The 13,849-nt window shown below is 41.1% G+C and overlaps 1 protein-coding gene across 1 annotated transcript; it reads left to right on the forward strand.

Moving 5' to 3' along the window:
• Nucleotides 1–11,649: 11,649 nt before the first annotated feature.
• On the forward strand, nt 11,650–12,877 carry LOC120744615 (stathmin-like; the record flags this gene model as incomplete). Its single annotated transcript, XM_040049116.1, is given in 1 exon segment — nt 11,650–12,877. A coding segment is annotated over 1 exon segment (483 nt), but the record flags the coding sequence as incomplete, so codon positions are not given.
• Nucleotides 12,878–13,849: the final 972 nt, after the last annotated feature.

The following is a 13,849-nucleotide window of genomic DNA, read 5'->3' on the forward strand; positions in this document are numbered from 1 at the left end:
CAGCACGATCACAAATGCAGTGATTAAAAGTGTCAAAGTTGTGCCGCGGCAGCGTGTTACATCATGCCAGATGCAGACATGGGGGGAGCTGCATTGTGATCTCCAATCACTGCCTGTTTCCTGACTGCTCACCTCATTTCAGGCACTTGCCTCTCACTGCAATAATATTCTTTTTGTTATTCTCTCTCTTTTTTTCAATTAGAGTCAATTGACCTGACAGAATTGCCGGCAATTAAGTGATTTTTGTAATGGTCCTGGGCTAATTTGCCTGGGCTTGTCAGCTGTATTTTATGTCACCAACCCCCTACCTCACTTACTCTCTCCAGCACATAATGACTTATAATTTCAAAATCTTTACTCTCCGCTTCCTTCTCAATAAATCGCAATTACAGGAAGTTGTTATAGATGCCTAAACTCCACACCGCCTCCGCTACAACCCCCATCTCTTTACTTTGTGCCGTCAGAGATGACAGAGTGGTGGAGGAAATCTATTTGTTTGCAGAGCCTTAATATAATCGCATTTCATGTGTGTACACTGAGTCCAACTCTCCTGGGCTCCACCACAGAGAGAAGTTTACTTTCTCCACACTGCTCATTAAGAGTATGAATTTCTGGCAGCTGGTCTTTGGATGGAATATCTTTTATTTTCTCCTGAATGGAGAGTTTTAAAAGATGTTTTATTTCCCCGAGAGCATCTAATCCATGGATGCTGCTGAAGATTTCAGGTTGTGCCGAACATTTTCAGAAAAACAAAAAACTAAAGGTCAGCTGACAAATTCTGTTTCCTTTTAGGTCACAAGGGTTAAGAGCCCTGACGGCACCTTGGAGAGTGATTTTTCCCCACTTCCACTCACCCAAATCACTTTGCTCCCGTTTGCGCTCATTCGCCAAACTCAAACCTGCCACCACGCTTCAAGTTTTCATAAAATATGTAAATGACTTCATATGAAACACCTTTTTCCTGACTATATCCAAGCTCAAACACACCTCCCACACGAATGCGTCGCCCTCCACACCCAACACGATTCATCTTTTTACTGAGCAACTCCAGAGCTGAGCATCTGCTTGCCTCCAGAACACTCCATTGATCTCCCTTCCACTCACTCCAGACTACACAACCACACATCCTTTGCCCAAATCGAGAGAAACAGTAGGGACTGAGAAAATAACTCCTAACATCCTATCAGTTATTTTTTTACTATATATAACTATCAAGTATAAATACTAAACCATTTGAAAATTGACTGAAAATTCTGCAAGTTGTAATTATTTTATCTGCATCAGGACATCACCGTCAGGACTATAAACATCAGCTGGTCAGCTTTGCAATGTAAAGGACTTCAGGGAGTATCAGCCAGAGGCCCAAACCGCTGTGAGCATGATGGGAACTTATTTCTCACAGTAAGTAAGACAGTCCTATTATTTTGCATCTATAACATTTTAAATGAGTGCATTTGCTTATTTTTTTATAATGTTAATAAGAACAAAACTGTGTTTCCTAATAAACAGCCAGCAGATGAAATAAAGGTGTCACTTAACACGAAACAAATAACACTGAGCTTTAACCAATTATCACAATCACACACACTTTAATATGAGCTGCTGTGTGTGTGTGTGTGTGTGTGTGTGTGTGTGTGTGTGTGTGTGTGTGTGTGTGTGTGTGTGTGTGTGTGTGGTGAGGGGTACTGTAGCCTCAGACTAACGCTCCCCTAACTTTCTCAATCTCAAAGTTGGAGCCTTAATGTTACTTTGGTTTGCAGAGGATTGGGTCCGTGGATATTATGCTGCTTGATAACTATTTCCTCACAATCGTTTTACTCTCATTTCAGTAAGCATAAGCATACTGATACTGAGCCCTAATGGCTGTGCATGCTGTGCTTAACACAGTTTGAAATGAATAACCCCACTAACAGTCTCATAGCCATTACAAGCAGGACTTAAATGATCATTTGGGAGGATAAACCCACTGATAGAGCTTTTGAAATTATTGTAATATCATTTTCAGTTTGCCTAAATCATTCTAATGAGATGTGCCACTTAGCAACAGTGTTGGAGCTGAAATAAGGCCCATTTTTCAGACGCGCCCAACACAAGATGTAAAACTGTTGTAGAAATATTGCTGCCCACTGCTAAAATGAGTGCAGTTAGCCTCAGAGTGAGTGTGTGCGTGCGTGTGCATGTGTGTGTATGAGTGTGTGCGTCTTCAATCCACACAGGGATTCCTCAGACCAGCAGAACATTTTGTTGTTGTTGCTGTTGATTGAAGGATTTTATTTCCTAAGAACACAAGTCACACACACACACACACACACACACACACACACACACACACACACACACACAGGCACTCACAAATGGACTCGGGAGAGAAAAACAAGAAACTGAAACGTACATTCAGATGGATCAACAGCTAAATTATTCACAGCAATCTGACAGCAGATGTTTGGGAGGCCATGATTCAGCGCTGGTCTCTGCCGCAATTTCAGATCAGAAATCCAAAAATAGGAAAGAAGGCCTGTGTGACTCTCAGCCCCTCTCAACAGTGATGTCTGGAGCCAGTGTTACTACTGACAACCTATTAACCCCTTAACATATACAGTTAGGTCCATAATTAGTTGGACAAACATACAGTTTTGTAGTTTCGCCTCAGTACACCATTACAGTGAATTCAATATATGATTTAAAATAAATAAAAACTTTCAGCTTTAAATTAAGAGGTTTTTACAAAAACATTTTCATTAACAGTTTAGAAATGACGTCAGTTTTTATCAACAGTCAGTCATAACAGAGGCTCACTGACAAACAGTTCCAGGGCCAGGTGACAAATGAAGAAGCCATAATATCTAACGTTAATTAGTATTTAATATTTTTCATTGTAATTTGAAAGACTCAAATAAATGTCAGAAAAAGTGAAAGAGGCCTAAAATCATTAGGCTGAAAACAAATAGAAACTAAATAAAAATACCAGAAATAAACAGAAATGTGGCAAAATCAGCAATTTGGTGAAACTCAGCAATAACAAAAAGCCTAAAGGAGCACAGAATACAGATGAAGCGCATGATGCAAAAATTGGTTGAATGCAAAGCAACTGTGCATTTAATCAAGTCACGGTAGAAGCATCTCTGTCGAGATCTAGTATGAGGAGATGCCTTCATCAATGAAAATACATCAAGGTGCAAACCACTCAAAATAAACTTTGCCAGGAAACATCTGAAAGAGCCTGCACACTTCTAAAACCTGTACCAGGAGAGAAACCATTGTATGTCCCTTTACCTGTCAAATATGTAAAATGTTAAATATCGTGGAGCCACTGTTACAATATTGCCATAAATGGTTAACAGTAGATTTTAGGACTGCTGCTAGAAATAGCAGGATGAACTGTGACATTTACAGGGATATACTTGCTGTCACTTGGTGTTCGCTGGTGTTCGGAGTATCATTTCCCGTTCCTGCTGAAACACAGTGGTGTTTTTGAGCAGCTTATCTGCTTAACAATTGAATTAAAAACTTTTAGATAACTTTTGTTTTCATAGTATAATCTTCACGTGCTTCATCCAAAGCACACTCTCTGTGTACTCACTACCTAACTCATAGCCAAAGTATTCACTCACGTAGCCGACTCGTTAGCACCATGGCCTCTTCACCTGTCCCTCCTGCACTTTCCTGCTCATTGCATCAGATGTTTAGCTACTCCTCGTCTACACCGGCTCTCTCTTACCCTTTACCCGCCCCTGTTGCTCGTCTTGTGTTTCTATGGTGTATTGATAGTCATGTGCTTTTTGTGCTGAGGTGTTTTTTTTCTGTTATCAAAATGTTCTCCCATTAGGAGCTCAGTCTGAGTGGAGTTTTTTTTTCTCCTCCTCTCACCTCATGTTATGTATTTTCGTTGTTTTTTTTCCCTATCAGCCTACCTCTCTGACATGTTTTCCCAATGTGTTGTTTGTGTAAGTTTGGTCAGAAGGTTCCTTTGTAAGTGCGCATGCGCCTTTAGCGTGCTGCCTGCTGTAACCCTAATTTCCTTCAGTATTAATAAAGTATTCTGATTCTGATTCTGAAAATATGACTATCCAGAGTTGGGACCAGGAAGCAGAGCTGCAGTCTTACACGCCTCTCTGCAGCTTCTCTCCTCCTGCTACCCCCCCAAAACCCATCTCCACAGAGACTGTGTCAGCTTCCAAAAAGACAAAAAACAAACTAAAAACAAGCAACAAACAACTTAAACATAAACAATTACAAAGAAAGAACAATACAGTATCCACATCTGAACCAAAGAGTAAAACAGTGAAATGTGGATTATTAAATATCAGGTCTCTCTCCTCCAAGTCTCTGTTAGTACATGACTTAATAATTGATCACCAAATCGATTTACTCTGCCTTACAGAAACCTGGTTGCAGCATGATGATTATGTTAGTTTAAATGAATCAACACCCCCAAGTCATTCTAACTACCAGAAACCTCGAAGCACAGGCCGAGGGGGCGGTGTGGCAGCAATTTTTCACACCAGCCTATTAATCAACCAAAGACCCAGACAGACTTTTAATTCATTTGAAAGCCTGATGCTTAGCCTCGTCCACCCCAGCTGTGAAACTCAGAAACCAGTCTTACTTGTTATCATCTATCGTCCACCTGGGCCTTACACAGAGTTTCTGTCTGATTTCTCAGACTTTATATCTAATTTAGTTCTGAGCTCAGATAAAATAATTATTGTGGGTGATTTTAACATCCATGTAGATGCTAAAAATGACAGCCTCAACATGGCATTTAATCTGTTATTAGACTCAATTGGCTTCTCTCAAAATGTAAAAGAACCCACCCACCACTTTAATCACGCTCTAGATCTTGTTTTAACATATGGCATAGAAACTGAACATTTAACAGTGTTTCCTGAAAACCCTCTCCTGTCTGATCATTTCCTGATAACATTTACATTTACAATAATTGATTACACAGCAGTGGAGAGTAGACTTCATCACAGTAGATGTCTTTCTGAAAGCGTTGTAACTGAGTTTAAGAATATAATCCACCCACTGTTATCATCTTCAATGCCCTGTACCAACACAGAGCAGAGCAGCTATCTGAATGCTACCCCAACAGAGGTCGATTATCTTGTTAATAATTTCACCTCCTCACTACGTACGACTCTGGATACTGTAGCTCCTGTGAAAACTAAGGTCTCTAATCAGAAGTACCTGACTCCGTGGTATAATTCTCAAACACGTAGCCTAAAGCAGATGACTCGTAAGCTGGAGAGGAAATGGCGTGTCACAAATTTAGAGGATCATCATTTAGCCTGGAGAAATAGTTTGCTGCTTTATAAGAAAGCCCTCCGCAAAGCCAGAACATCTTACTATTCATCACTGATTGAAGAAAATAAGAACAACCCCAGGTTTCTCTTCAGCTCTGTAGCCAGGATGACAAACAGTCAGAGCTCTGTTGAGCCAACCATCCCTTTAATGTTACCTAGTAATGACTTCATGAACTTCTTCACAAATAAAATGTTAACCATTAGAGAAAAAACTACCCATAATCATCCCACAGATGCAATATTATCTACAGCTACTCTTAGTACCATTGATGTTAAGTTAGACTCTTTTTCTCCAATTGATCTTTCTGAGTTAACTTCAATAATTACTTCCTCCAAGCCATCAACGTGTCTTTTAGACCCCATTCCTACAAAACTGCTCAAAGAAGTCCTGCCATTAATTAATTCTTTGATCTTAAATATGATCAACTATCTCTAATAATCGGCTATGTACCACAGGCCTTCAAGCTGGCTGTAGTTAAACCTTTACTCAAAAAGCATCTCTAGACGCAGCAGTCTTAGCTAATTATAGGCCAATCTCCAACCTTCCTTTCATATCAAACATCTTTGAAAGAGTAGTTGTCAAACAGCTAACAGATCATCTGCAGAGGAATGGTTTATTTCAGTTACCAGTCAGGTTTCAGAGCTCATCACAGCACAGAAACAGCTTTAGTGAAGGTTACAAATGATCTTCTTATGGCCTCTGACAGTGGACTCATCTCTGTGCTTGTCCTGCTAGACCTCAGTGCAGCGTTCGATACTGTCGATCATAATATCCTATTAGAGCGATTAGAACATGCTGTAGGTATTACAGGTACTGTGCTGCAGTGGTTTGTATCATATCTATCTAATAGACTCCAGTTTGTGCATGTAAATGGAGAGTCCTCTTCACACACTGAGGTCAATTATGGAGTTCCACAGGGTTCAGTGCTAGGACCAATTCTGTTTACATTATACATGCTTCCCTTAGGCAGCATCATTAGAAGACATAGCATACATTTACACTACTATGCAGATGACACCCAGCTCTATCTGTCCATGAAGCCAGATAACACACACCAATGAGTTAAACTGCAGGAATGTCTTAAAGACATAAAGACCTGGATGGCCGCTAACTTTCTGCTTCTTAATTCAGATCAAACTGAGGTTATTGTACTCGGCCCTGAAAATCTTAGAAATATGGTATCTAACCAGATTCTTCCTCTGGATGGCATTACCTTGGCCTCCAGTAACGCTGTGAGGAACCTTGGAGTCATTTTTGACCAGGACATGTCCTTCAATGCACATATTAAACAAATATGTAAGACTGCTTTCTTCCATTTGTGCAACATCTCTAAAGTTAGAAATATCCTGTCTCAGAGTGACGCTGAAAAACTAGTTCATGCATTTATTACTTCCAGGCTGGACGACTGTAATTCATTATTATCAGGAAGTCCTAAAAACTCGCTGAAAAGCCTTCAGCTAATCCAAAATGCTGCAGCAAGAGTCCTGACAGGGACTAGAAAGAGAGAGCAGATTTCTCCTGTTTTGGCTTCCCTTCATTGGCTTCCTATTAAATCCAGAATTCAAAATCCTGCTCCTCACATACAAGGTCTTAAATAATCAGGCCCCATCTTATCTTAATGACCTTGTAGTACCATATCACCCTATTAGAGCACTTCGCTCTCGCTCTGCAGGCCTACTTGTTGTTCCTAGAGTATTTAAAAGTAGAATGGGAGGCAGAGCCTTCAGTTTTCAGGCCCCTCTTCTGTGGAACCAGCTTCCAGTTTGGATTCGGGAGACAGACACTATCTCTACTTTTAAGATTAGGCTTCAAACTTTCCTTTTTGCTAAAGCATATAGTTAGGGCTGGACCAGGTGACCCTGAATCCTCCCTTAGTTATGCTGCAATAGATGTAGGCTGCTGGGGATTCCCGTGATGCATTGAGTTTTTCCTTTCCAGTCACCTTTCTCACTCACTATGTGTTAACAGACCTCTCTGCACTGAATCATATCTGTTATTAACCTCTGTCTCTCTTCCACAGCATGTCTTTATCCTGTCTTCCTTCTCTCACCCCAACCAATCACAGCAGATGGCCCCGCCCCTCCCTGAGCCTGGTTCTGCTGGAGGTTTCTTCCTGTTAAAAGGGAGTTTTTCCTTCCCACTGTCGCCAAAGTGCTGCTCATAGGGGGTCATATGATTGTTGGGTTTTTCTCTGTGTCTATTATTCTAGGATCTACTGCACAATATAAAGCACCTAGAGGCGACTGCTGTTGTGATTTGGCGCTATATAAATAAAATTGAATTGAATTGAATATACTCACTGCTCAGATTTAGCACAGTTTTCCAGAAGTGATCATCCAGGGCAACCCAAAAATGGGAACCCAAGAGTTTGTTAAGGCAAAGAAATTGGATATTCTTTAATGACCAAGTCTGTCACATTTCATATTTTGATTGTTTGAGTTCACATCCACTGTGATGGTGTACAGAGGTGAAACGACAAAGCGTGTGTCTTTGTCCAACAATCTATGAACCTAACTCTGTGTTTTCCTTTCCTTACCTTAGGTAAATTTAAAGTGCTTGTTATGGCCCAGCTCTCCTGGAAAAGAGGGAAACAACATCAAACCAGATGAATTTATGTTTTTTCATATTTTATTCCAGAGTCGAATGATTTTACAGCATACACTTTTAAAGACTTCAGAAAACAAAAGTTGGGTGCACAAGTTTGAAATAATCAAGACAGCACCACAGGTCACCAAGATGAGATAGTATAGTATATACAGTAGTATAGTACTTGGACTCTACAGAGGTTTCACAGGTAGTCCATCTTCTCCAGGATGGCACATCAATACATGGCACTGCCAGAAGCTTTGCTGTGTCTCCCACAACAATCTCAAGAGCACTGAAGAGATTCCAGAAACAGACTTTTACTCTAGGAGAGCTGGACAGGGCTCCCGAAGGTCCTTGACCCATCAGCAGGACTCATATCTGGTCCTTTACCCACGAGGAACAGGATGAGCACTGCCAGAACCCTAGAAAATGACCTCCAGCAGGCCACTGGTGTGAATATTTGTCCCCAAACAACCAGAAACTGACTTCATGAGGGTAGCCTGAGGGGCCAATGTTCTCTGGTGTGTCCTGGACTCACTTCCCTTGCAGAGGCAGACTTGCAATTGGCATTAGAATTGGCAGGTCTACCACTGATGTCCTGAGCTGTTCACAGGTAAGAGCAGGTTCACACTGAGCACATGTGATAGATGAACAGGTCAGGGGAACGTTGGATTCTACCAACTCCAGCCAGCAACCCAAAAAACCACCAAGCTCAAGCAGACAGACCAGCTGTCCACAAGCGCTCGCGTTACTTGATGAGAGTAACGTATTCTGAACACTTTGGATTACTTAATATATTATCATGCTTTTTATAACTATGTGAATGTACTATTGCTTTGATTTATTACTATTACTAAAGGGCCGCGGCTCCGAACCGTAGTAAAGGGACCTCTGACTAATACGTTGGGTTCGTGTCGGGCTCGTAGCCGAAAACTAGCTTTACTTTGTTGTCTGGGTCAACTTTGTTAGCGAGAGACAGAGAGAGGCGTTGAAAGGCTGCTCCAACGGAACTTATTGTTTCAGAGGAAAACAGGAACACAGCGTACAGTTGAGTCTTAATAGCTTACTTACAGCTGGGCTCGTCAGGCTCTCTTCTTGGCTGCAGTGGTTATTATTATACAGTGGGGCAAAAAAGTATTTAGTCAGCCACCGATTGTGCAAGTTCCCCCACTTAAAATGATGACAGAGGTCAGTAATTTGCACCAGAGGTACACTTCAACTGTGAGAGACAGAATGTGAAAAAAAAATCCATGAATTCACATGGTAGGATTTGTAAAGAATTTATTCGTAAATCAGGGTGGAAAATAAGTATTTGGTCACCTCAAACAAGGAAAATCTCTGGCTCTCACAGACCTGTAACGTCTTCTGTAAGAAGCTTGTCTGTCCCCCACTCGTTACCTGTATGAATGGCACCTGTTTGAACTCATCATCTGTATAAAAGACACCTGTCCACAGCCTCAAACAGTCAGACTCCAAACTCCGCCATGGCCAAGACCAAAGAGCTTTCGAAGGACACCAGGAAAAGTATTGCAGACCTGCACCAGACTGGGAAGAGTGAATCTACAATAGGCAAGCAGCTTGGTGTGAAAAAATCAACTGTGGGAGCAATCATCAGGAAATGGAAGACATACAAGACCACTGATAATCTCCCTCGATCTGGGGCTCCACGCAAGATCTCATCCCGTGGGGTCAAAATGATCATGAGAACGGTGAGCAAAGATCCCAGAACCACACGGGGGGACTTGGTGAATGACCTGCAGAGAGCTGGGACCAAAGTAACAAAGGTCACCATCAGTAACACACTACAACGGCAGGGAATCAAATCCCGCAGTGCCAGACGTGTTCGCTGCTGAAGCCAGTGCATGTCCAGGCCCGTCTGAAGTTTGCCAGAGAGCACATGGATGATACAGCAGAGGATTGGGAGAATGTCATGTGGTCAGATGAAACCAAAGTAGAACTTTTTGGTATAAACTCAACTCGTCGTGTTTGGAGGAAGAAGAATACTGAGTTGCATCCCAAGAACACCATACTTACTGTGAAGCATGGGGGTGGAAACATCATGCTGTTTTTCTGCCAAGGGGACAGGACGACTGATCCGTGTTAAGGACAGAATGAATGGGGCCATGTATCGTGAGATTTTGAGCCAAAACCTCCTTCCATCAGTGAGAACTTTGAAGATGAAACGAGGCTGGGTCTTCCAACATGACAATGATCCAAAACACACCACCAACAAAGGAGTGGCTCCGTAAGAAGCATTTGAAAGTCCTGGAGTGGCCTAGCCAGTCTCCAGACCTCAACCCCATAGAAAATCTGTGGCGGGAGTTGAAAGTCCGTGTTGCTCGGCGACAGCCCCAAAACATCACTGCTCTCGAGAAGATCTGCATGGAGGAATGGGCCAAAATACCAGCTACTGTGTGTGCAAACCTGGTAAAGACCTATAGTAAACGTTTGACCTCTGTTATTGCCAACAAAGGTTATGTTACAAAGTATTGAGTTGTATTTTTGTTATTGACCAAATACTTATTTTCCATCCTGATTTACGAATAAATTCTTTACAAATCCTACCATGTGAATTCATGGATTTTTTTTTTCACATTCTGTCTCTCACAGTTGAAGTGTACCTCTGGTGCAAATTACTGACCTCTGTCATCATTTTAGGTGGGGGAACTTGCACAATCGGTGGCTGACTAAATACTTTTTTGCCCCACTGTATTTACATGCTTCCAGCTCCCGTTTCTGCACGATGACAACTCGTACTTTTCCTTTTTCTCCCTCCCTCCCTCACAGCCACATAACGAGTATGGCAGTTCTCCCTGCAGCACAGACTACACTGCCCATCAGGCTACACTTTTTAGAGCTGTAACATTCTGCCTATTAGCTTAGCACAACAACAATAACAACAAAAAGGCACTCTCTCACCCAGGAAACACGCAGAGAGAGAGAGCGTCACCCTGTAACCATGGCAACCGTAACGCTGCCGCCTGGAACAACAGAACGTAGCTGTCAAACAAAAGTCCTGACCCGCCACAATATGAAACAGGGAAGTACCGCCGTGTAATTCATTTATTTCAACAAAGTAACTGTATTCTAAATACCACCTTTTTAAACGGTAACTGTAACGGAATACAGTTACTCATATTTTGTATTTTAAATACGTAACAGCGGTACATGTATTCCGTTACCCCCCAACACTGGCTACAGGACACTTAAACTGCCCGCATGATAGCGAAGGCACACATCATCAAGGACCGCACCCACCCACAGCACGCACTGTTCACACTCCTGCTGTCTGGCAGGTCCTACAGGAGTGTGAAAGAAAAAACAACCAGGCTGAAGAAAACAGTTTTTATCCACAGGCCATCAGGCTACACAAACTGATTACTGCACTGCAATTATCTGTCACACGCTGGCCTGCATATTTACAACTGTGCACACAATAGAGTAAAATGTTTATTTTCATAGACAATAATATGATTTTAAATAATACACTCATACATTCTGGATGTCTTACCATTAGTATGGATTACTAATTAGACTAACTGCATATTGTGACCACACTCGACCCCCCTGTAGACTTGTTTTATCTTATTTGGGGTGGCGATGACGACTGTAGAGCCACGCCCAGCACTTTCAGATTAGCATCTATTAGTCTGAATGAAAACATTTACCAAGCTGTTTTTTGAACACTCCATCTGAGAGGGCTCACGGTAAATTCTGTGAGAGCAGAGCACAGCATCCGGAGGTTGTTGAAGTTAAATTGACCTGAAGCAGTCTCTGAAGATCGCATCCGCTGAAGATATCCAGGTTAAGGAGCTCGACAAGCGGGCTTCCGGTCAGGCTTTTGAGGTCATCCTGGCTACTCCTGCCCCTGATGCCAAGGGTGACTTTCCACTGTCTCCTCCCAAGAAGAAGGATGTCTCACTGGAGGAGATTCAGAGGAAGCTGGATGCTGCAGAGGAGAGACGCAAGAACCATGAAGCTGAGGTTCTGAAGCACTTAGCTGAGAAGCGTGAGCATGAAAAAGAAGTGCAACAGAAAGCCATGGAAGAGAACAACAACTTCAGCAAGATGGCAGAGGAGAAGCTCAACTAGAAGATGGAGGCTAACAAAAAGAACCGCACAGCAATTATGGCAGCGATGAATGAGAAATTCAAAGAGAAGGACAAGAAGTTGGAAGAGGTGCGAAAGAACAAGGAGACCAAAGACCCCAACTCGGAAGAAGGCACTTCGGAAGACTGAAGGTTACAAACGGGGGATTGTATAGGGTTTTTTACGTATCCAAAGATTGATTTATTTTTTGTTCAGTCAGTATTTTTGTTGTGTTCACTGCCCACCTTTTTGAAGTAAATACAAGTTTCACTTTGTGAAGATATCAATTCTTCTGCTAAGTGTATTTGCGCTGGTTTTACATGTGGATCATCCTGCCCTCCCCCTCTTGTCTAATTCATCTGATTATGTAGCTTGTCAGTGCAGCTTCTGCCCTTTTTGAAAATTAGCAGTGTGTAACATACCCTTTTTGAGGAAGCATGTTTCTATGCATAGGTCTTTATTCCTACAGATTTCATAGTGCGTTTTGAAAATGTCCCTGTGAACCACACCTGTTCTCGGCACTTACTGTGTATTTAAAAAAAGAAAAGTTAAATTTAAAAAAAAAAAAAAATCTCAAAGTAGCACAAGGTTTGATTTTTGGCATCGGCTGTTATACATACAAGTGTTTAGTGCAGCTTTGCTACCCAGATTCTGCTTGTTTGCTCCTGCAAATCATGTTTCGTGCTGCTGCAGATTCTTTGCTTTTGTAAAAACACGGGGTTGTCCTCAAAGCACATGACTTCTTGCTGTATAGCTGTGAATTAACATGCCAGATATGGAGATGGATGTCATCTTGAACATTACTGATTAGGGTTCTACACATGGAATGCAGAAGAGCAATACACACTTTGGCATCTCAATAGATACAGTGACTAGTTGACTTGAACTGTTGTACTAAAACAAATAAAAATGGAACAAAGCAAAAAAAAAAAAAAAAAAAAAAGAACACTCCATCTTCACTTTACATTAATATTTTCATCCCTCTTTAAGATATTGACAGTTAATCATGTCACACCCTGCTCAAGCCTTTCGGCTAATTTATATTTATATTATATTATATTTTAACATCGCTTTTAAAAAAATCAGGATGCAGGCCTGTGTTTCTGGGCTCATGAATAACTGTTTTTTATTTGTTTTGTTTTAAAGAGTGCTCACAGGAGAGCACCTACAAACATATGATTAATAGAACATGACAATGAACATTAAAGACAATATAAAATATTAACAAATAAATTTAACCAGAAACTGAATCAACTAAACACTGATGAGGAACATTTTTCTGTAAAATAACTATTTTTACTTTTGATATTTTATGTACAATTTTCCAATAAGGCTTAAAGGGAATGATGTCTAGAATGCTACTCCTAATTTTGCTGATAAAATAATTAGAAATAAATAAATAAGCATTACCCATGCGAGAATAATTGAGAGAGCAAAGTAAGTGGTGAAAAAGAATAAAAACATAAAAAAGGTACAGTTCACAAAAACTCATTGATAGAAAATCCTTATTCATATCTCTGGGTGCAGAAACATGATATCCAAAATGCTTCTCTTTTTTTCCAGATAAAATTAATATTACCTCCTTTTTGGTTTAATTTATTGGCTTCAATGCTCAATTATTCTCATATGTTTATCTATCTATTTATTTCTACGTACCCTGATGAAGGCCACAAGCCGAAACGTGTTGGTCAGTCAATAAAGTTGTTCCTCTTCCCTGTAAGTGCTGCTGGAGTTCCTGCATTGTGATGTTTTCATTCTCTCCACGCACCTTGGAAGCAGGTCAAGTTGTGCCACAAATTTTTGCTGCAATTTTCCAATAATACAGTTTTATGTGTAGTGAAGTGTTTTCATTGTGTTTTATTACTTT

Source organism: Simochromis diagramma, unplaced genomic scaffold, assembly GCF_900408965.1.
Source record: "Simochromis diagramma unplaced genomic scaffold, fSimDia1.1 OVJJ01000426.1, whole genome shotgun sequence".
NCBI lineage: Eukaryota > Metazoa > Chordata > Actinopteri > Cichliformes > Cichlidae > Simochromis > Simochromis diagramma.